The sequence below is a fragment of the Bufo gargarizans genome, chromosome 1 (assembly GCF_014858855.1).
Source record: "Bufo gargarizans isolate SCDJY-AF-19 chromosome 1, ASM1485885v1, whole genome shotgun sequence".
NCBI classification, from domain to species: Eukaryota; Metazoa; Chordata; class Amphibia; order Anura; family Bufonidae; genus Bufo; species Bufo gargarizans.
In genome coordinates, this window is record NC_058080.1 from 441,441,275 (window position 1) to 441,464,410 (window position 23,136).

The 23,136-nt window shown below is 42.0% G+C and overlaps 1 protein-coding gene across 1 annotated transcript in view; it reads left to right on the plus strand.

The window, feature by feature from the left end:
• FREM1 (FRAS1 related extracellular matrix 1) overlaps nucleotides 1-23,136 on the plus strand; it is a 197,898-nt gene that overhangs the window by 144,791 nt on the left and 29,971 nt on the right. The window contains exons 27-30 of the mRNA XM_044272263.1: nucleotides 2,002-2,146; nucleotides 3,923-4,052; nucleotides 5,074-5,146; nucleotides 15,239-15,388. Coding sequence (XP_044128198.1) covers nucleotides 2,002-2,146; nucleotides 3,923-4,052; nucleotides 5,074-5,146; nucleotides 15,239-15,388 — 498 coding nt within the window. The remainder of the gene's footprint in view (nucleotides 1-2,001; nucleotides 2,147-3,922; nucleotides 4,053-5,073; nucleotides 5,147-15,238; nucleotides 15,389-23,136) is intronic.

The window sequence follows — 23,136 nt, forward strand, 5'->3', positions numbered from 1 at the left end:
AAAACTATTTTATAGATATGTAAATTAACCTTAGATGAGTCCTGTCTCCTCCATGCTTCAGAGATGAGTCCAGCGTTCTCTGACTCTGAGCCCAGCCACGCTCACTGTGAAGGAGCCCAGCACCGCCCCGCATCCTCCGAATCTCCTCCTTGCTCCCCGACATCACAAAGCTAGAGCGCCGAAATCTCGCGATGTGCGAGCTAGCACATGCGCAGTTCATTCCCTGAGGCTGATGCCAGCACAGGGAAGGAACACTATGCCGACACTGCACATGCGCTAGCTCGCGCATCGCGAGATTATGGCGCTCTAGCTTTGTGACATCGGGGAGCAAGGAGGAGATTCGGAGTATGCGGGGCGGTGCTGGGCTCCTTTACAGTGGGCGTGGCTGGGCTCCGGAAACATTAATAACAGCTCCTTGGGCTTCTTACTTGCCTCATTTACATATATACAATTTGACACAATAAAAGCACAGAGATCTATGGGGACTGGATATTGCAGAAGTGCTAGCAGCTGGAAGCAGAGCAACAGTGGAACAGCAGTGGTGGAGGATTGGTAGAGGTAATGCTTCTTTTTTGTTTCCTGTTCTGGTCCATTTATTTTAATTCTCCCCTGAAACCCCTTTTAATGCGATATATGTAAAATGATATCTTTCAATGTATAATACTGTTTAATACTGTTTAGATAGCATTTTGTCTATGCCTACTTTATACTATTGGATTATATAATCCCAGCATAATATAATACTTGTAAATCATCTACTGTAAACTGGTATTCTGGTGTGTTAATTTTAACTTATTCCCAACCGCAGTACCCAAATATACGTTGGTGGTCGAGTATTCAAATATGGCGCCCACTCGCAATATATATGGCATATATTTAAACAGCAGACACCCAGAGCTAATGTATGTGATTGACGATAACATTGATTGCACACATTTAACCCTTCAGATGCTGTGGTCGAATGTGACCATGGCACCGGAGAGGTCAAAACCTGGGAGAACGCAGCCGTGCACCTTGTTCAAGTTCCCTAGGGGAATTATTAAAAAGTAAAAAAAAAAGTGTTTAAAGGTATTCAAAAAATATACAATTTCAAATCACCACCCTTTCTCCAAAATTAAAATAAAGATACATAAACAATAAAAAAATAAACATAATGGGCATTGTCAAGTGCAAAAATGCCTGTAATATTATAATACTAATATAAAAATATTTATCCCATGCGGCAAACGGCAAAATAGAAAAAAAGGCCAAATGGCTGATTCGCGGTTTTTTGGTCTTCGCCTCCCACAAAAAAATTGACTAAAAACTTCTGGGCGTAAGAATATGGTGATGCAAAGAAAAAAAAAATTTCCAAAGATTTTTTTTTTCAGTATTAAAACACAAGAAAACTATATATATGTGGGATAGTTGTAATCATTCTGACCAGTAGAATGAAATTAAAAAGTCAGTTTTACAGCACAGGAAAACGCTGTAAAAACAAAATGGTTGCGGAATTGTTTTTCCCCTGCTTCCCACTACACTGTATGCAACGGTAAATGGTTCCATTAGAAATTACAAATTGTCCCACAAAAACTATGTGAATGGAAAAATAAAAAAGTTATGGCTTTGGGAAGGCTGGAGGTAAAAAAAAATTGAAAATTGCCAGGTCCTTAAGGGGTTAAATAAAATAAATAGAAATGGGGTCAAATATGGCAAAAATAGCAAACTTAGCACTCACCTTACTGCTCCCCCTGCTGCTCTGATCCCTGGGGCACAGGGATCAGGCGCCACACACCGCAAACAGAGGACTGCGTGCTCAGCCAATCAATGGAAAGGAGAGAGAACCAGAACACGAGCTGTACATAAACAGTGGGGGGCAATGGCATAAGTACTTGCCACTGGGTATTTTTTACATCTCCTTCCCTTTTGTTTGTTTAAAATTATCACACCAGAGCACCCCTTTAAGCAATTATTTTGGGACAAAACTAAATTATAATAGGGAATCAACAATTGTCTTCCCAGGCGATTTTATTTCAGACCAATTCACGCAGAAGGACTTGAGCAGCAAATCTTTATTGTACGTAGTGAACCCATCAGTTGACGTCTATGAGGATTCAGTGGAATTTGAAGTTACAGATCCATCTGGCAACAGAGCTGCACCTCAAATGTAAGTCACAACGATAATCAACCATCATTTACAATTTTGCCAAAATCATCTTTATAGCCCACTGAAACACTAGCTCCAGATTGTGATGTTGAGTTCACTTGCCTGTGAAGAATACAGCAAAATATGGAAGAGCCAGATTTCTATAAATATGGATGTGCACAAGTCAGCAAACACAACCTCTCAGTTCCCTGGTGGTCTGTAGTATTAACGGGTTTATTGTCAGCTTCCTAGATAGTCTTGTGTAGTGAAGGAGTTAATGCCAGCTTTCCTTTTTGGTCTAGGATAGTGGAGGGGTGGTCTAGCTGTTATGCCAGGCAGATGTAAAATAACACATTTGGAAATATTTCATGCACCATAGAAGTATATGACCAGATACCATTTTAGTGAATTGCAGGAGTATACTGCCAACTGTGGTGTACATTAGGTCTTTCACAGTAGTATGAATGTAACGGTTTAATACTGAATGACAAAAAGTCATCCATCGGGGTTGTCTCGATAAAATGGTGGAAGAATCCTTTTCGTACTGGGCCTGTGTGCGGCTGTACAAATCGTATGTCCAACCATATTCTTATTCCTGAGAATAGAACTGCCTTCTGCTAGACCCGAGGGGCCCTGTTTAGTTAGGGGTCCTTTGTTGTGTCAGAGCTTGGGCCCACCGGGGGATCCTCTAGTACTCTGGTGGAGCAGCCCGACCTTGTGAGTGCAGCATCTTGGCTGAGGACTTACAGCATATGGCGGAGCTGACGCCTATTTTTTTAATTACACATTATACAAGTAAAAATATATATATTTCTACCGTGTTAAGCCAGTAAATAGGACATAAAAAGGGAATCTCATTCCCCCTTTTTATCTATACACTATACAGGCATATTCAAAAAACAAATGTAAAATGTACCAGGCGGCAGAAAATCATTTGACCTTTTTTTGTCCATTGCATATTCATTGCAAATTAATATGAGTGTTGTAGATCAATGAGATTTAAGTATTATGCGATGTGCTTAATCCGTTAAATCCATCCCTAAAAATAGATCTGTAAATTGTTTTAATACTTGAAATCTATATCCAGCTGTGGTACTTAGCAATGTCACATTTCACCAGTAGATGTCCCTCTTGTCCTACGCTTTAGGGCCAAATCAAAGGACAGGAGAACTGCTAACAAAATGTCTGTTTCGTTGTGACCTTTAGGCCAGGGCTATACAGAGACATGTGTCATAGCATCTAATGATTGGCAATGGTGACTGCGAGACGCCAGATGCAAAGAATCCAGACCTGGTGGATTTTCTGTCTCGCAGGTCGCGCAAGATTTTCACTCCATTGACTTTAACAGTTCAGTTTCAACTTTTCTGCTATTTGCTGTTGTGCGACACATGTCTCCGTATACTTCAGTCTTAAGGAATGCACATTTCCTGTAGAATACCGACTAAAATGCGAGTGGTACTTCAAGAAAAACTAATTCTGCACTTTCTATTTCTATGCACCCAGTGGCTCAGTCACTGAGCGTGAAAAATGATATTGTGTCAAAATAAATTGATATAAGATGGATGGACGGACAAAGAGACAGGCTAACAGAGACAGCTATAGAGATAGATAGATACCGTGGATAGATACCGTAGATAGATAGATTGATACTGTGGGTAGATAGATAGATTGATACCGTAGGTAGATAGATATATAGATAATAAATACAGAGGTAGGTAAATTGTTGTACTGGGAGGGCTACAGCAACCAGTGTGACCTACAATAATCACTTCACTGAGGTCTTTTAATTTTTCACAGCTTGGAAATAAAATGGTCTCGTGTTGAGTTGCTCCAGGACATGTATGAGGTGTGTGAGAAGGAGGCACTGGTGTCTTTGAAGATAACACGCTGGGGTTACTCTGTAGACTCTGCTTTTATTTCACTACAGGTAACAGACAATCTATAGTCCATGTATCTGCTGATATGAAATGCACACTCAGGCAGTATGTGCTCGTTTCATACTTAGGTATTCTGTTTAGTGACTGCAGCATGTAACTGATAAGATCATAGGTTCAGAAGAACATAAAGGCTTGTTTATGGAAGACCCTCACCACTTAATAAAAGATGTTGCCCAGTTTGGGCCATTGTGCCACCTCGGTTTTAAATTATTTTGTTTTTATTTACTCAGATTAGTTATTTAAAATAAAATAATTATTACCTTAAACACAAGGCAAATAAGGAACGAAAGGTGGATTTACACCAGCAGATTGTCAGGAAGGAAGTGTTCCGCCCAACAGTCTGCTGCTCGTTAAGAGGAAGTGAAGGGCTCCATTTACATGCAGCGATCACCTCCACAGTATGAAGATGAGCGGTCACGCTTGTAATTGCTCATCCTCATACAGCTGCATTATTTCTGGGCAGCAGATCACTGCAAGAATGACAGTTTTACCCGATGAACGAGCGGCACCTCTAGACAGACAGATAGTCGGGAACGAGCGTTCACAGAAACAATCATTCCCGATAATCTGCCCGATTATTCTAAATCCACCTTGACACTCTAAAGACATATTTACACTGTGCTGACGAGCAGACAATTAATGGGAGGTAAGCATTCCTTCCAGATAAGTGCCTACTAGTCAGTGGAGGTGAAGGGCTTCATTTACATGCAGCGATCACCTCCACTGTATAGGGATGAGCGATGACTACTGCCATCACCCATCCTCATAGAAATTCATTGTTTCTGGGCAGCAGATCCCGTTCACACAGGACGATCTGCTGACCAGAAATGATGACTGAGTTGCCATACCAAAGATCATTTCACCCAATGCTTTGCATGATCTGCGCGCCTTTACACAGGCCAATTATCCGGAATGAGCGTTTGTACAAACGTTTGTTTCAAATAACCGGCCCGAAAATTGTGTAAACCGTCCATATCAAAAGTAGGTCTAATATAGTGTTTTTATTTGAAGGTAAATGGAGTAAGTGCTGTGGATGGAAAAGATTTTTCTTCAAGCTCTTCAAGACTAATCCAGTTTGACCCAGGTATGGTTCTCTCTCCAAACCACACTGACGGCATGTCTAGTCTAATATCTTCCATATAGCATATGTCAATAGAACATTTTTACTGAAATGTCTGTAAATATTGCAAGAACATCACATACTGATGTCAGCAATTAAAGATTATACAGAGATAAGTGGTGCTACGTAGGACATGCTACGTAGATGCAGTCTGTCACCAATGTCAATCAGGGGTGGATTGGCCATAGAACCTACACGGAAACTTCCCATGCGGCCACCCAAGCCCACCTGAAGGCCGCCAGCTAGAGAACTAGTGGTCTAAAGCTCTTAAGCACTTATGTACTTGGCCGGCAGCTGCAGGTGCTCTCCTAACTCCTAACTTCAACTGTATTACCATCCTGAGGCAACTAGAGTTGGTTGGAATGTGACAGCTGGAGCTGGCCACCACATTGGGGTGGCTTCTTGGGAAGTAATTTGTGCTGCTGGGACATTATTTTTTGCTGCATTTTGCTCTGCCGGGGCAGTACATTGTGCCACAATATGGTATTGCTGACCGTACCTACTTGTGTTAGCCCTGCCTTGTTTTTTTTCCCAGGGCCACTCTAAGTTCCCAGTCCACCCCTGATGTCAATCACTGACTGACTGATACATAGTACTCCTTCTTCTTCATAAAAGAGGCTCTTCAGCAGCTGCAGTGTGTATTATGCAGTACTATGTTCCAGCTGCTTTAAAACATTAAAATACACAACTTCAAGGAAATGTCTCATATGCCCCGATCAGTGGTGAACATGCATCTCCACCTAACTCTTCAAAAAGAGGTTCTGCAGAGGTTCTGTTCTATGTGTACCATTAGGATAACTATATCCCGTACTATACATAGGACTATTAGTCACCTCCAAGTGCCATGACCTGTGTGAAGGCACTAAGCCTGCAACATTGCACATTTCTATGACCACCGAGCTCCATAGGTCACTATGATGCTTTCAGTTCGGGTCATTAGGCAGGTGAACAGACTGGAACTTGGGGCTGTACTAACAAAGCTAAAATGCGGTCGCACCATGTCTGTCTGAATGAGGCCTAAAACTGTCATTTTTCATTGCAAACCATGTTTAACAACTGAGATGGTTGACACATATCCAAAATGAAGGTTTTTAGTGAATATCGTTTTTGCTAGCGAAACAATGTAAGTTGCTTTATCTGATAAGCTTGGGTGGTCAACGTGGGGAGGGTGCGCTTCAAACATCAACCACAGCAGATTCTATAAATGTCTATTCTCTCAATTTTTGTTCATAAATGTGAAGCAGAGATTTAGAACAGTTTGGAAACGGGTAGAAACATAATAATATACTTATCTTATTTCTGCAAATTTCTGTGTAAGCCCTTGTTTATCTGCACAGCAGGGGAGTAACGTGCTATAACAAAGCATTATCTTCCTTACATTATACTTAATTCATTAGTGGTGAAACATAGTGATTTGCTGAGAGAATTTGGCATGTTTTTACATTTCTCAAACCTTACAAGTAGAGAGCCCTTGCTTTTGCCTGCCAACAGCTAGACTTTCTGTTCACTTCACAAGACAGAATTATCACTTTGGCTGTTGCACAGTTAAACACTTTACAGATTTACTAAAAAAAAAGAAAAAAATTACAACCGTGTAATTACTGAATTAAGATGGGGCCGTCAGAGGTGTTTGAGATTTCAGTAAGTATTCATTGATGTTAATTGCGCTAAACTTAATATTCACAAATACGTCACCTGTCATTGGGAATACAGCCATGTGTAAGTATATCATGTATGTACAAAGTGCAGCCATTTACTAACCCTGTCTAATATTCCCAAAGTCAGTGTTTAATCAGTGATTTCTATCCATGATTGTGAGCCAAAACCAGGAGTGGAGCCTCCACAGAGATAAGGTATGGATAAGGGAAAGATTTTACACTTGGTCTGCATTTTTGAACATAGTAACCTAGTATAACAGGCCAAAAAAAGACATTTGTCCACCCAGTTCGGGCTGTTATCCTGCAAGTTGATCCAGAGGAAGGCTAAAAAAAAAACCCTGTGAGGTAGAAGCCAATTTTCCCCACTTAAGGAGAAAAAATTCCTTCCTAACTCCAATCAGGCAATCAGAATAACTCCCTGGATCAATGACCCATCTCTAGTAGCTATAGCCTGTAATAATATTACACTCCAGAAATACGTCCAGGCCCCTCTTGAACTCTTTTAGTGAACTCCCCATCACCACCTCCTCAGGCAGAGAGTTTCATAGTCTCACTGCTCTTACCGTAAAGAATCCTCTTTTATGTTTGTGTACAGTCACAGTCCCCTTGTCACAGTCAGAGTCCTGGGGATAAATAGATGATGGGATAGATCTCTGTACTGACCCCTGATATATTTATACATAGTAATTAGATCTCCCCTCAGTTGTCTTTTTCTGTTCACTAAAATTCCTAGGCCCTTTTCCATGTCAGTGTTACCCAGTGTTTTACCATTTAGTATGTACGGGTGACTTGCATTATTCCTTCCCATGTGCATAACCTTACATTTGTCAATGTTAAACCTCATCTGCCCCTTCTCTGCCCAAGCCTCCAATCTATCCAGATCCATCTGTAGCGATATACTGTCCTCTTCTGTGTCAATTACTTTACACAGTTTATTGTCATCTGCAAAAAATGATATTTTACTGTGCAAGCCTTCCACAAGATTATGAATAAATATATTGAAGAGAATAGGGCCCAATACTGACCCCTGAGGTACCCCACTAGTGACAGTGACCCAATCTGAGTGTGTACCGTTAATAACCGCCCTCTGTTTTCTATCACTGAGCCAGTTACTTACCAACATACAGACATTTTCTCCCAGTCCAAGCATTTTCATTTTATATACTAACCTTTTGATTCGCCGCTGTCAAGTCTAGAATTTACATCCTCATATAAACTGATTAAATTAGTTTGACATGACCGATGCCTCATGAAGCCATGCTGATATGGCGTTATTTGCTTATTTTCATTGAGGTGCTCTAACATAGCATCTCTTAGAAAACCTTCAAACAGTTTACCCACGACAGATGTTAAAATGACCAGCCTATAGTTTCCAGGCTCTGTTTTGGACCCTTTTTGAATATTGGCACTACATTTGCTATGCGCCAATCATGTAGAACACTCCCTGTCAGTATAGAGTCCTTAAATATCAGAAACAAGGGTCTGGCTATGACATTACTTAATTCCCTTAGGATACAGGGGTGTATGCCATCTGGTCCTGGCGATTTGTCTATTTTAATCTTTTTAAGACACCCCTGTTCTTCTTTCTGGGTCAGACAGGGCACTTTTAATGGGGAATTAACTTTCACATTATGCATTTCATCTGAAAGTTTATTTTCTTCAGTGAATACAGTGGAGAAAAAAATATTTAATAGCTTTGCTTTCTCCTTATCACTCAGATTTATACTTTTTACCATTTATATAATTGAAAAACATTTTAGGGTTAGTTTTGCTCTCTTTGGCAATAATCTCTGGTTTTGGCTCACAGTCACTGATGGAAATCATTGACCAAACACTGAGGCCTAGTTCACACTTCAGTGTTTGGTCAGTGATTTCCATCAGTGATTTTCAGCCAGAACAAGGTGCGGGTCCAAAACAGAGAACAATCAATGAAGGCTCCATTCCTTGTTTTGGTTCAAAAATCACTGATGGGAACCACTGAAGTGTGGACTATGCCTGACTGTGTGAATAAGGCCTTAGACAGTGTAAACCTAAGGGCCGTATAGACATTAGTGTATTGTCGGCCAAACCCACTGAGAATGGCTGACACTCTAAGGGTGGGTTCGCACTAGCATTATGCTATTCTGTTATGTGTTCCGTTTATAACGGAATATAACGAAATGGCCAGATGGAATGCAAAATGGAAGCTTTTAAGAGGCATTTCGTTTTGCTCCATCCTAATAGAAGTCTATGGACAAGCATAACAGATTTGTGTGGTTTCCGTTTATGCTGTCGACAAGACTTTTTTTCCCCGTCCTGCATAACTGAAACCAACACCGTTTTTTCCACAGTTTTGGTGCATATTGTCGCCTTTTAAACCATGCTCCTTCCTGCTAAGCCAGAGTATTTCCTGTAGCCCCACCCGTCCCCCATCAAGCAAGACATAAACAGCATCTGAAAGATATCATACTAAGGGCTCATGCACACGAACGTGTGCCGGCCTGGCCCATGCTGCTGATCCGCAAATTGCAGTCCGCAATGCATGGGAACCAACCGTGGGGCCGCCGCATGCGGATTGCGGACCCTTTCACTTGAATGGGGTCCGCGATCTGCATCCGACTGCACTACTTTTTTGCTGTTCAAAGGCACAGAAAGAAAACCTAAGGAAGCACTCCGTAGTGGGGTGCACGCGGCGGGTGCCCATGTATTGCCGACCCGCTGTTTGAGGGCCGAAATACGGCCATGTGCATGGGCCCTAAATGTGGTGCTCCAGGTTTTCCCCACAAACAGAGTCAGAATTCTGGCTTTAATCTTATTAAATCTTCCCCAATGTATCTGCCTACTGGTTGCACATAACGGCATAGCTGGCTGCAAAGGTCAAAATTTCATGAGATTTTCCCCAAAAAACATTGATGGCATATTGCTTATATTTAAAGGGTGACACTTGTGAACATGCATTCTGCTGGAAATTCCATTATGCTATTTTTTAATATGCCTTTTATTTTCATGTCTCACGATTGTGAGGATCTCAGCTTGCGATCATTGAATAGAAATTGTCAGTATTTACTTCCAGTGGATGAAAGTGTGTCCCAGTCAATGATCACACACAGGTGGGCAGATCTTTGATTAGTACAATAACTTCTTTCATTAACAATAAATGCTCCTATTCAACAACAACATGCAGTGATCTTGAAAACCATGACAAACTGATCAAAAATTATGTCAGAAAATCACAGTATATTCTATAATTTCTAAATAGCAAATACCTTCATATAACCAAATAAACGTACAAGCACAATGCCCCTATTGTTTGGCATACAAGCCAAGCTTAATCATTTTATTGGGGATTCAATACATGCCAAGCGTTTAATAATTTAAGAACGACTTTCTCAAATACTATCTGACAGCATGCCAGTCCCAAATGGGTCAATCAGAAATGTGTGTCGGTGGGACGGCTGGAGAGCCAGATGCAACACTGTAATGTTTCATTTCCATCACATAAAAAGACATCTAAGGAGACTGATTGGTAATTTGGTCAAATAAAATGATTCTCCCTATTAATAGCAAGGTTTTCCTAATTCTATATTTACAGTGCACATTTAATGGAAAAATTCTGACATGCAGGAAATACCTGCTCTTTATGGATTTATTAATTTATATATAGTATATTACGCATGTACAGTACTTGTGTTTGTGTGATTATTTAAAGGGGTTGTCCGAAGTCATTAAAAACAAGCCCTAAAATGGGTTAAAATTTATTTTAAAAAAAAGAAACATGTTCCTCACCCCTCTCTCCAGCACCATTCTTTGCGGCGCTGGTCCGGTTCTCCTGTCTTGTTTGGAACCAGCAGCTGTGAGGAGCCTGGATATCAGTCAGTCGCTGTCCTCAGCAGTCTGGCACTGTAGCAGTAGCCTTTTCCAAGTAATAACTGCATCTTCCAGTACTAAGACATCCTCTGGAGTTACAGTAATGCTGCACTGGATAACAAGCAGACAGTCACAAGCATGTATCAACACTGGTGGAAAACAAGTACACAGAAGTAAACAGGAACCAAGAGATGATGGCAAATGGATGAAGGAGATGGTAGTCCGGCAATGGAGCAGGCTGAAGATGGTGATGTGTACAGGTTGGGAGCAGATGAATGACGATGAACAGCAATTGACCCTGAGCCATTGTAAACCCCGCAAGACAGCCATAGACAATTCAAAAAAAAAAAACAGACAGTAAAACAACTAAGAGCATACTGTAATACTAGTAGCAGTGAGAGGCAGAAGGACTACAAATCTCAGACTAGAACAGGATACAAGGAATGTGAGGAAGCCAGATACAAATGTACTGCGCTTTTGCTATACCCACCAGCAAAATAACAGAAGACATAAACATTTAAAGGAAGGTTAACCAATCAAAACTCCTCCCTAAATGAACCAGGCTGAGCAAGATGATCACCTGACCAGAGATAAGGTGCTAGTATACAGGCCAGCATGAGGCAGCAGAGAAATTCCTGTAGCTAGTAACAATCTCCTACATAAGCCCATTTATGAGAGTAAGGTATGGGTTCTTCTCTAACCGTGTAGGCTCATCTGGATTTTTTAGAAACTGGCCTAAGGACAGGAAATGATATTAAAAAGATACCCATTACTTATGCATTCAATTCCATGGCACTTTAGTGCTACCAGTCTGGTGGTCCCTGCTGGTCCCACAGTGAAAACATCATGTATATCACTGGCCTCATCAGTCATACTAGCATGTATGGCACGTAACCGCTGAGGCCAGTGATTGACACTTGAATGTAAATAGCTGCAGGACGAAAGGTGGCAAATTTAATAGGTAAGTAATGGTTAGCATTTTTATACCATTTCCACATCTTATGCTAATTTCTGAAAATCTCACTTTAAAGTGTAACTGCCATTCTATTTTTATTTGCATAATGTATAGGGGCAGTGATACTGCCCATTTTTGTAATATACTTTAATTACCAAAATCATATATTTCTATTAGAAAATAGCTCTAAAAGTGGCCCATTTTGAGCCTTAGCAATGCTCCTCTGTCTTCAGTTTACATAACAGTCAGTGTTAGCAAATCTCCACCGTTATGTAAACAGAAGACAAAAGTGCGTTGCTAAGGCTCAAAATGGGCCACTTTAGGGCTATTTTTCTAATAGAAATGTACTATTTCAGTAATTAAAGTATATTACAAAAATGGTCAGTATCACTGCCCCTATACATAACATATAAAAAAATAGAATGGCAGTTACACTTTAATACAATTGCCCTCTGGTTCCCTGCACGCCTGTTACTCCTTGACCATAAAACCTAAACAAGTGACAAATCCTTTTTGAAATCACAATACATTACATAACCATAAAACAATAAATCCACATTTCACAGATCAAGAGGAGATGAAGCAGTAGTGAAATAATTTATGATGAGGTGCATGCCTCTTCATGAATTAAGAGTATCCATCAGTAGTCCTTTGACCAAAATGTAATATATGCCAGCTGATAGCTGGAGTAGATTTCAGTCCTCATTTTTACATAAAACTGATGTAAATGATAATAGATTTGCTGGAACTGATGGCCCCACCGATTCCACAACCCTGCACCACTTCCTCTTTTCAGAAAATGCACAAGTGCCGTTTAAAAAGGTGCAAACCCTGGGTTTACAACTTTTTATGCACAATTTTTTGGTATGTACGGAATATAAATCTCCCCTAATGTTTCCTCCAACCATCTAGTGATGGCTACAGGGAGCCCCTATATTATCTTTTCAAAGGAATCACCATGAACATGCAGTCCAATCTGCATGTTATACAGCAGGAGGAGCTGAGCAGATTGTTATATAGTTTTGCTGGAAAAGATTCAGTATAACTTGTAATTTGTTCATCTTAATCCCTGCTCATCCTGACTTTAGGAGTCCAGTGGGTGGTCCTACTAAGTGACTGACAGCTATCACTGGACACACATACAAAGAAGGCTGTCAAACGGGGAGTAGGACCACCCAGTGGACTCCCAGAGCAAGAACGACCAGCTATTGAATAATTTCTCCAGTTTATACAGTACATATATTTATAAAAAAGCCATAAACAGTTATGTTTGAGCCTGCAACCATAACTGCCTTTGTATTTTAGCCCAGCTGTGACGGTGAAGACCCTGACTGGCCCAGTATTAGTGATGTAAACAGAAAAGGCTGGCATCCTCCTCATCTATCAGATGGCGGTGGTTATGTGACTTGTTCACGTGACCCCTTCCTCCACTTTGCTTAAAGGGATTCTGTTACCTGGATTTTAGCTACCAAGATTTTCACATCACTACATCAGTCTCTACGATTTAGTTTAAAATATACTACTCCTTGTGCAGACAGCCAGCGCATACGCTGCTGCAAGGACACCGCGCTGGCCCGGACCAGTGTAACCAGGGCGCATGCGCGAGATTACAGTGCACTGGGGGGAAAAAATATAAACGAGGAGATGAGTGAAACATCCCCTTGGGCTCCTTATAGAGGTAATTTGCATATTAACCCTAAATGACAAGACAGATGGGGGTAAGAGTATAGGTGAAACTCGAAAAACTTTAATATTGTGCAAAAGTTCATTTATTTCAGTAATGCAGCTTAAAATTAGAATATTGTGAAAAGGTTCAATATTCTAGGCTCAAAGTGTCACACTCTAGTCAGCTAATTAACCCATATCCCCTGAGCAAAGGGGACCTCAAAATGGTGACTTTGGGGTTTCATAAGCTGTAAGCCGTAATCATCCAAATTATACCAAATAAAGGCTTGAAATATCTCATATGTTAGTTTCACCTTTTAAGTTGCATCACTGAAATAAATGAACTTCGCACGATATTCTAATTTTTTCGCGTTTCACCTGTAGTATATTTTAAACTAAATCGTGGAGACTGATGTAGTGATGTGAAAATCTCGGTAGCTAAAATCCAGATGACAGAATCCCTATAATGTGCTGAATGGTAACACGATGCATCCTGCGCATGTGCAGATACAAGGGATCCTGCTGACTGTATCTGTACATGCGTTGCATGCTTCTTTTTTCAGATGTTTCCCTTAAAAACGCTAGAAAAACAGTGGTCCTAAAAAAATGTCATGACATTTTTTACAAAAACACCCAAAAGTGTAGTGTAGCAGCACCCTTAGGCTTCTTTCACATGGGCATCACGTGTGAGGGCCGGATAAGAAGCGGGTGCGTCACAGGAAAATGCAAGATTTTTCCGCGCGAGTGCAAAGCGTTTTAATGTGTTTTGCACGTGCGTGAGAAAAATCTGCATGTTTGGTACCCAAACCCGAACCCGGACTTCTTCACAGAAGCTCGGGTTTGGGTTAGGCGTTTTATTATTTTCCCTTATAACATGGTTATAAGGGGAAATAATAGCATTCTGAATACAGAATGCTTAGTAAGATAGGGCTGGAGGGGTTAAAATTGTTTTTAAAATAATTTAATTCATCCACTTATTCGTGCAGCCTGGCTTCTCTTCTGTCTTCTTCTTCTTTGATGCCCAGGAGGAAAAGGACCTGTGGTGATGTCACTGCGCTCATCACATGGTCCGTCACATGATCCATTTATTTATTTTTTAACCCCTCCATCCCTATTTTACTAAGCATTCTGTATTAAGAATGCTATTATTTTCCCTTATAACTTTGTTATAAGGGAAAATAAGAATGATCGGGTCCCCATCCCGATCGTCACCTAGCAACCATGTGTGAAAATCGCACCGCATACGCACTTGCTTGTGGATGCTTGAGATTTTCATGCAGCCCTATTCACTTCTATGGGGCCTGCGTTACGTGAAAAACACACAAAATAGAGCATGCTACGATTTTCACGCAACGCACAAGTGATGCGTGAAAATCACTGCTCATGTGCACAGCCCCATAGAAATGAATGGGTCCGGATTCAGTGCGGATGCAATGCGTTCACCTCATGCATTGCACCCGCGCGGAAATCTCGCCCGTGTGAAAGGGGCCTTATACTTCTTTATATAAAAAAAAAATGGTGCTAAATCTGCACATTCGTTTGAAGCCAGTATACACTAGCATAGATCTTTATAATACGGCACAGCTCGGGGACTTTATTGCAACCATAACAAGTGACAACATGCAAGGCTGACTATTACATTGTAATTTCAGTCAGTCACTTGCTGGATCTTAGCAGTCTTTATACACCACTATGTAACTATACGGTGCATTGAATAGCATATCAAGAGTTAAAAGGGTCCAACCAGGGGCTTGTGCGGGCGTGTTCTGTGACACGAGGTAACAGCAGGAATGCAGTCAGATTTTTGTGGGCACAATGGCATCCATCGTCTCTTCCCATCTCACTGCAGACATGCTAATTATTGTATTTCTCTATCACCAGGTTGTTTGAAATAGTAATTAAAAGAGTAATTGAAATGTTTACTTGTTGTAGGAGTGTCAACCAGGACGTGGAATATAGCAATTACCCAAGATGGATTAGAAGAGGACGATGAGACCTTTGAAGTGATTCTAAATTCTCCCGTGAATGCCGTTCTTGGCACTAATACAAGAGCTGTAGTGAAAATTGTGGACCCCAGAGGAGGTATTCTTTTTGATCTCCATCTTAAAATCTGGAACAGTCTTTTCAAAATTCAGCCCTCTTTTCAGTAACAAAATGTCACCAGTAATGATAACCTTCATCACAAAATAGGTGTTTTTTTTTAACTAAATGCTGTAGACATCTGTAGAGACTATCAGCTAAAACAACATTTATTTTTATGTGACTAACTAGGACATGTACTCGAGTACCTCATTCGTAAAACGCATATCGAGCCACTGTGCAAATTATTGTTTGCATCATGTTGTGTGTATATATATATATATATATATATATTGCTATGCATAAGAATTCCTAAATGAATGAAGCACTTGGAAAGCATTGAATAATTTTGAACAGAACGAGTTTTACTCCAACAATTACCTGATCTACTTCAAAGTTTGCGTAGTAAACAGTGTATGAAAATGGAATAACAACATTTCAAAAAGTCTAGTCCAGTTTAAAAGTCTTACTTCTGGCGACAGAACTGCCTGCCAGAATCCAACAACGCAAGTGTGAAAGTACCCTAATGCATTAATATTATAACTGAATAGGCTTTGCATTTATAACTGAAATCTAGACGTGTCAGGCAAATTCCGAGTTCATATTTGGAATCAGCGCGCTCATTTTAGTATAAATCACATGTTTTTCTATCAGTAGCAAAACTATTGTTGTCCAGTGAATGGACAAATATCTTAAAAGCTACATGCTGCCATCCATACCTAAGGTGAACCTCTGGGAACATTTTCCTTACTCCAGTAAAAAACTAAAAGTGGCCCCATGTTGTAGGCAGGTGCAAACTGACAGAAGGTGGGGCCAACACAAGTAGGCGGGGCCAGGAATACCATATTGCCGCACAAAATACCACCACAGCAGAGACAAATACCACAGTGCAGCACAATATACTGCCCGAACAGAACCAAATACCATGGTAATTGACAAAATAATACCCCAGCAGCACAGAATACCTCCCCAGAAGCTGCCCATCTGAGGTGGCCAGCTTCAGCTGCCACGTTCTGTCCTCCTACTCCAGCTGCCTCAGAATGGAAATACAGCTGAATTCAGGAGTTAGAAGGGGAGCGTCCGATTATTACTTACTTGGCTGGTGGTGGTGAGGACGGGGGAGGCAGTCCCTTGGGTATCATCCACCAGTACATTTTCATGTAGGATTAGTCAGGGCTCTGTAGCTACTGGCTGAAGCATCATCTGGGAGACCTCCACCTACCTGCATGTACTCTGCACATAGTACTGGTAATATTAAGAGCTCTCTGTTTCCTTTCAGCAAGAAGTCTGTGAGGGACAGCTTCAGCCAATAGCTCCACTGAGGGAGCTTTGACACCCAAGGGAGTAGCTAAAGGTTCATGGGCCCTGGTGCAAGAGTTCAACTTGACCCCCCCCCCCCCCCCCCCTTCCCTCAGTGCTTTGTGGCAAGGGGCAGGGGAGAACCTAGCCTTTCTACTGCCTAAGGTAGAAATTGGGATAGGTCATCAATATGTGATCGGCAGGGGTCCGACCCCCGGCACACCCGCCAATCAGCTGTTTGAAAAGAAGGCAACTCTCATAAGAACGGTGCCTTCTCTGCTCCGTTTACCTGCTCACCGCAGGAATTGCAGTGCTGTGCAGTGTAATTACAAGTATGGTGTCCCTATTCACTTCTATGAGACAGCTCTGTCTGTTCAAGTGAATACTACAGAGCCGTCCCATAAAAATGAATGTGGGGGCACCATACTTGTAATTACACCTGCTCACCACTGCAATTGTTGCAGGCAGCAGGTAAACAACCAGCTGAATCTGATATTGATGACATATACTGAGGATAGGTGAAAATCAAACAGCGGTGGCAGCATCTCCCATCATTCCATCTTTATTAGAGCTTCACAGCATACAAAAAATCTGCAACGTTTCAGCTGTAGAAGAAAAAGCCTTTGTCAAGCAAAAAAAACATATGGCAAAATTTCATATAAATACCCACACCCAGGAACACCCCCAATTGTCAGAACCAATTAAACATAGCCATTTCATCCACCTATCCCATTACCTCTCTGTACACAGACTCCCTTACTAATCACTTCACCTGTAGTTACCATCTCCTTATCCGCAATGGTTTCAGCTGTGGTCCGCATCCTCCAAACCACACTGCGCATGTCAATGTAGCGACTGGCCCCGCTCCACGTCACATACGCACGCCCGGAGCGAAGTCCCGCGATAGCCGACGTCAGAAACAGCTGACCACAGCATCATTGAGACTCAGCCCCGCTCGCCCGTACAGACATGGAGCTAGGCGTCGCATTACCGTCCTAGGGGATGCAGCCGCGTCATTGAGTAGGGACCGCGTATGAAGCAACCATAATTTATGGCCACAACTGAAACACCCTGGGACAACATATATGCTTAATATCCACAGCGTATCACAGTGGATACTGATGAAACCATAAATGCAGCGTAAATAACTGTCATCTTATACTATTATCATACAGATTGGGCACTGCATAGAACATATCACACTGCACCAGGCAACAGGTGTATCGTCTGTGTGCACAGACATATTAAATGGTGATGCATGATATAGTCAAATCTGACCATTTATTTAAAAAAAGAATCCTAGCATGGGTGGGACCTCAGCCCCCTATAGAATATCATAAAATACTATCCATATAGAACACTGATAAGGATCATCCACCAACCTAATCAACACTGGCTACATTAGCTGTAGCGATCTCAAAGTATGGATCCATTTCAATTCCTTCCTCCTGAGTAATTTATTTTTACAACCTCCCCTCCTTAATAGCCCCACAGAATCTATTGCATGAAAACAGAGCTGGTTAATGGAGTGCCCGCAGTCAATGAAATGTTTCGCTACCGGTTTTTCTATCATGGCCTTCCTAATGGTACTCTTGTGTTTATTTATTCGCTCCCTGAGCTCCATAGTGGTTTCTCCCACATAAATGTAGCTACAGGGGCACTGTATCATATAGACTACGTCTCTGGATCTACAGGTGTAGTATTCCCTAATCTTGAAGGTTTCCCTACTATATGGATGGGTAAATACATCACCTTTCATGATCCCACTGCAGTTACAACATGATAAACATGGAAAATTACCCGTTTTCCTAGGTGCCAATAAAGTCTGTTTTTCTGTCCTAGCTCCGCCCACATCGGATTTGACTAGTCTGTCCCATATACAGACACTCCTTCTGTATGCCATCATCGGAGGTGATGCAAACTCCCTCATGTTTGTCATTCCTCGCTGGAGGATATGCCAATCCTTCCTGAGGATGTTAGATATCGCACCACTATCGCCACCGAAGATGGACACAAAAGGAATCCTGTTCTCAGTCCCTGTCCGTGTGGATCCACTCCAAACCGTTTCACGATTGACCTCCAAAACTTTACTCCTAGTCCTCTGCAGTAAGGTGCGAGGATAACCCCTTCTCATAAACTTCCTGCACATCTCATCTGTTCTGGTAAGGAATCTGTCATCATCGGATACTATTCTTCGTACACGTAACAATTGGCTCAATGGTAAAGAATTAACCATGCGTCGGGGATGATTACTGTCATAAATAAATAATGTGTTTTTGTCTGTCACTTTTTCGAAGAGATCAGTCCTGATTTCTCCCTTCTCAATGTATACACGTACATCAAGGAATTGTAACTCTTCCATTGATGCCGTCAATGTGAATTCCAACCCCGGGACACCACTATTCAAATTGAGGTGGAATCGCTTAAGGTCATCTTCAGTCCCACCCCAAATCATGAAAATGTCGTCGATGTAGCGCCACCAGCATAGGACCCTCCCAGAGAAATGGGAGCGATATACCAATCTGTCCTCAACCTCCGCCATGAAGATGTTAGCGTAGGTGGGGGCCACATTGGATCCCATGGCCACACCCCGCTTCTGTTGATAGAAGGTGTCCCTGAATAGGAAATAATTCCTTCTCAGGACCACCTCCAGGAGGTTGAGGATCAGATGGCAAGCGCCCAGGGAGAGTCCCATGCCAGCCAGGGACACATCGACGACATTCAAACCATAAGTGTGGTCAATAGAGGTATAAAGTGAAACAACATCAAAGCTTACCAACCTAAATTCACTAGGTAATACAATTGCTTTTAATTTTGAGAGAAAATCGCCAGTATCCCTGATGTATGAGGGAGCCGAGGTTGCATGGACCCACAGGACCCTATCCAGGAATATAGAGACAGTATGGAAAACAGAGCCCCTGCCCAACACAATCGGCCAGCCAGGAGGATCCACCAAGCTCTTGTGTATTTTGGGGAGTATGTATATCACAGGGGTAATTGGTTGGCTGACTCTGAGATACTCATTGAGATCATCATCAATGATCCCTTCATCTCTTGCCTTATCCAGAATGCCCCCTATGATACGCATAATATCCCACTTGGGATCCCCTCCCAAAACCTCATAGACCTCTACATCACCTAACTTTCTCATGATCTCCCCAATATACCTGTCTGTGTCCATGACAACCACGACTCCCCCCTTGTCTGCTTAATCGTAAGTTGTTTATTGCACTCCAACTCTTTAATGGCATTACTCTCTACAATGGATAAGTTGGACCTGGTTATTTTGTGGGGGTGAAAAGCTACTTTTGTTCCTCAACCCATATGTTTTACATGACAGTTCCCCATTTACATTATCCATATTGGACCCAACATTAACAGTATTAGTCATAGAAAAAAATGCTTTCAATCTAAATCTCCTAAAGAAGCGTTGTAGGTCTAATTCAAACTCAAACCAGTCCCGATCACCTATAGGACAAAAGGTAAGGCCACGGCTCAATACACATATCTGGTCATGACTTAATTCAACAGAAGAGATATTCACTACCAGATTCCTTATTTCCTCTGTTTGCATTTCGTCAGTCTGCCATTGTGGGGCCCAGACTGTGTTGGTGGTAGATCTTTTAAGAGGCCACGACATTTTCATGATTTGGGGTGGGACTGAAGATGACCTTAAGCGATTCCACCTCAATTTGAATAGTGGTGTCCCGGGGTTGGAATTCACATTGACGGCATTAATGGAAGAGTTACAATTCCTTGATGTACGTGTATACATTGAGAATGGAGAAATCAGGACTGATCTCTTCCAAAAAGTGACCGACAAAAACACATGATTTATTTATGACAGTAATCATCCCCGACGCATGGTTGATTCTTTACCATGAAGCCAATTGTTACGTGTACGAAGAATAGTATCCGATGATGACAGATTCCTTACCAGAACAGATGAGATGTGCAGGAAGTTTATGAGAAGGGGTTATCCTCGCACCTTACTGCAGGGGACTAGGAGTAAAGTTTTGGCGGTCAATCGCGAAATGGTTGGAGTGGATCCACATGGACAGTAACTGAGAACAGGATTCCTTTTGTGTCCATCTTCGGTGGCGATAGTGGTGCGATATCTAACATCCTCAGGAAGGATTGGCATATCCTCCATCGAGGAATGCCTGATACGAGGGAATTTGAATCGCCCCTGATGATGACATACAGAAGGAGTGTCTGTATACGGGACAGACTAGTCAAATCCGATGTGGGCGGAGCTAGGACAGAAAAACAGACTTTATTGGCACCTAGGAAAACTGGTAATTTTCCATGTTTATCATGTTGTAACTGCAGTGGGATCATGGAAGGTGATGTATTTACCCATCCATATAGTAGGGAAACCTTCAAGATTAGGGAATACTACACCTGTAGATCCAGAGACGTAGTCTATATGATACAGTGCCCCTGTAGCTACATTTATGTGGGAGAAACCACTATGGAGCTCAGGGAGCGAATAAATAAACACAAGAGCACCATTAGGAAGGCCATGATAGAAAAACCGGTAGCGAAACATTTCATTGACTGCGGGCACTCCATTAACCAGCTCTGTTTTCATGCAATAGATTCTGTGGGGCTATTAAGGAGGGGAGGTTGTAAAAATAAATTACTCAGGAGGAAGGAATTGAAATGGATCCATACTTTGAGATCGCTACAGCTAATGTAGCCAGTATTGATTAGGTTGGTGGATGATCCTCATCAGTGTTCTATATGGATAGTATTTTATGATATTCTATAGGGGGCTCAGGTCCCACCCATGCTAGGATTCTTTTTTTCTTTTTTTAAATAAATGGTCAGATTTGACTATATCATGCATCACCATTTAATATGTCTGTGCACACAGACGATACACCTGTTGCCTGGTGCAGTGTAATATGTTCTATACAGTGCCCAATCTGTATGATAATAGTATAAGATGACAGTTATTTACGCTGCATTTATGGTTTGATCAGTATCCACTGTGATACGCTGTGGATATTAAGCATATATGTTGTCCCAGGGTGTTTCAGTTGTGGCCATAAATTATGGTTGCTTCATACGCGGTCCCTACTCACTGACGCGGCTGCATCCCCTAGGTAATGCGACGCCTAACTCCATGTCTGCGCGGGCGAGCGGGGCTGAGTCTCAATGATGCTGTGGTCAGCTGTTTCTGACGTCGGCTATCGCGGGACTTCGCTCCGGGCGTGCGTATTTGACGTGGAGCGGGGCCAGTCGCTACATTGACATGCGCAGTGTGGTTTGGAGGACGCGGACCACAGCTGAAACCATTGCGGATAAGGAGATGGTAACTACAGGTGATGTGATTAGTAAGGGAGTCTGTGTGCAGAGAGGTAATGAGATAGGTGGATGAAATGGCTATGTTTAATTGGTTCTGACAATTGGGGGTGTTCCTGGGTGTGGGTATTTATATGCAATTTTGCCATATGTTTTTTATGCTTGACAAAGGCTGTTGTACAGCCAAAACGTTCCTTATTTTTTGTATGCTGTGAAGCTCTAATAAAGATAGAATGATGGGAGATATTGCCACCGCTGTTTGATGCTCACGTATTCTCTGGCTGATTGGATCCGCGGCTGGTGCGGGGCTGTTGCAACTCCCTACAACAAGGACGGACCTTTGAGTGCTGCTCCTGCACTTTTTTTCTTTCCGCCATCTCTTCTCTCTGCACAGTTTATCAAACAGACATCTTAGTTTCGTACTTTTCCAATCTTCCCACCTTCTGAACACCCCATTCTGCCACCAATAATACTGTGCTCACTGTGCTCCCCAATACTATACTGCAGAAACAGTCCTCCTGAAACTACTGGTACCATACAGATTATTGGCACACAGTGCCCTAATAAGAACTGGGCCCAGCACATAGTGTCCATGACACTAATAGTACAGTGGTCCCTCAAGTTACAATATTAATTGGTTCCAGGACAACCATTCTATGTTGAAACCATTGTACCTTGAGTAATTGCTTCCAAAGCGCCAAAATGTCATCCAAGATAAGAGAAAATAAAGATAAGCAGATAACTAAGACAGATAAAACAAGTCCTCACATATAACAGTCAGGAATAGCTGCTAACTAGCAACAAAGGTCCATTCAGACGTCCGTAGTGCATTTGCAGATCTGCAAATTGCGGATCCGTAATACACCCTGCCGGAACCCCCATAGAAATGCCTATTCTTGTCAGCAAGAATAGGACATGCTCTATTTTTTTTCTGGAGCTGCGGACCGGAAGATCGGAGGCGCGCTCTGAAAATGCGGATGCGGACAGCACACTGTGTGCTGTCCACATCTCTTCCGGCCCCATAGAGAATGAATGGGTCCGCACCCGTTCCGCATAATTGCGGAACGGATACGGACCCATTCTACGGACGTGTAAATGGACCCTAATACAGCTAGTTTACCAGAAAAGTGTCCTTGATTAGT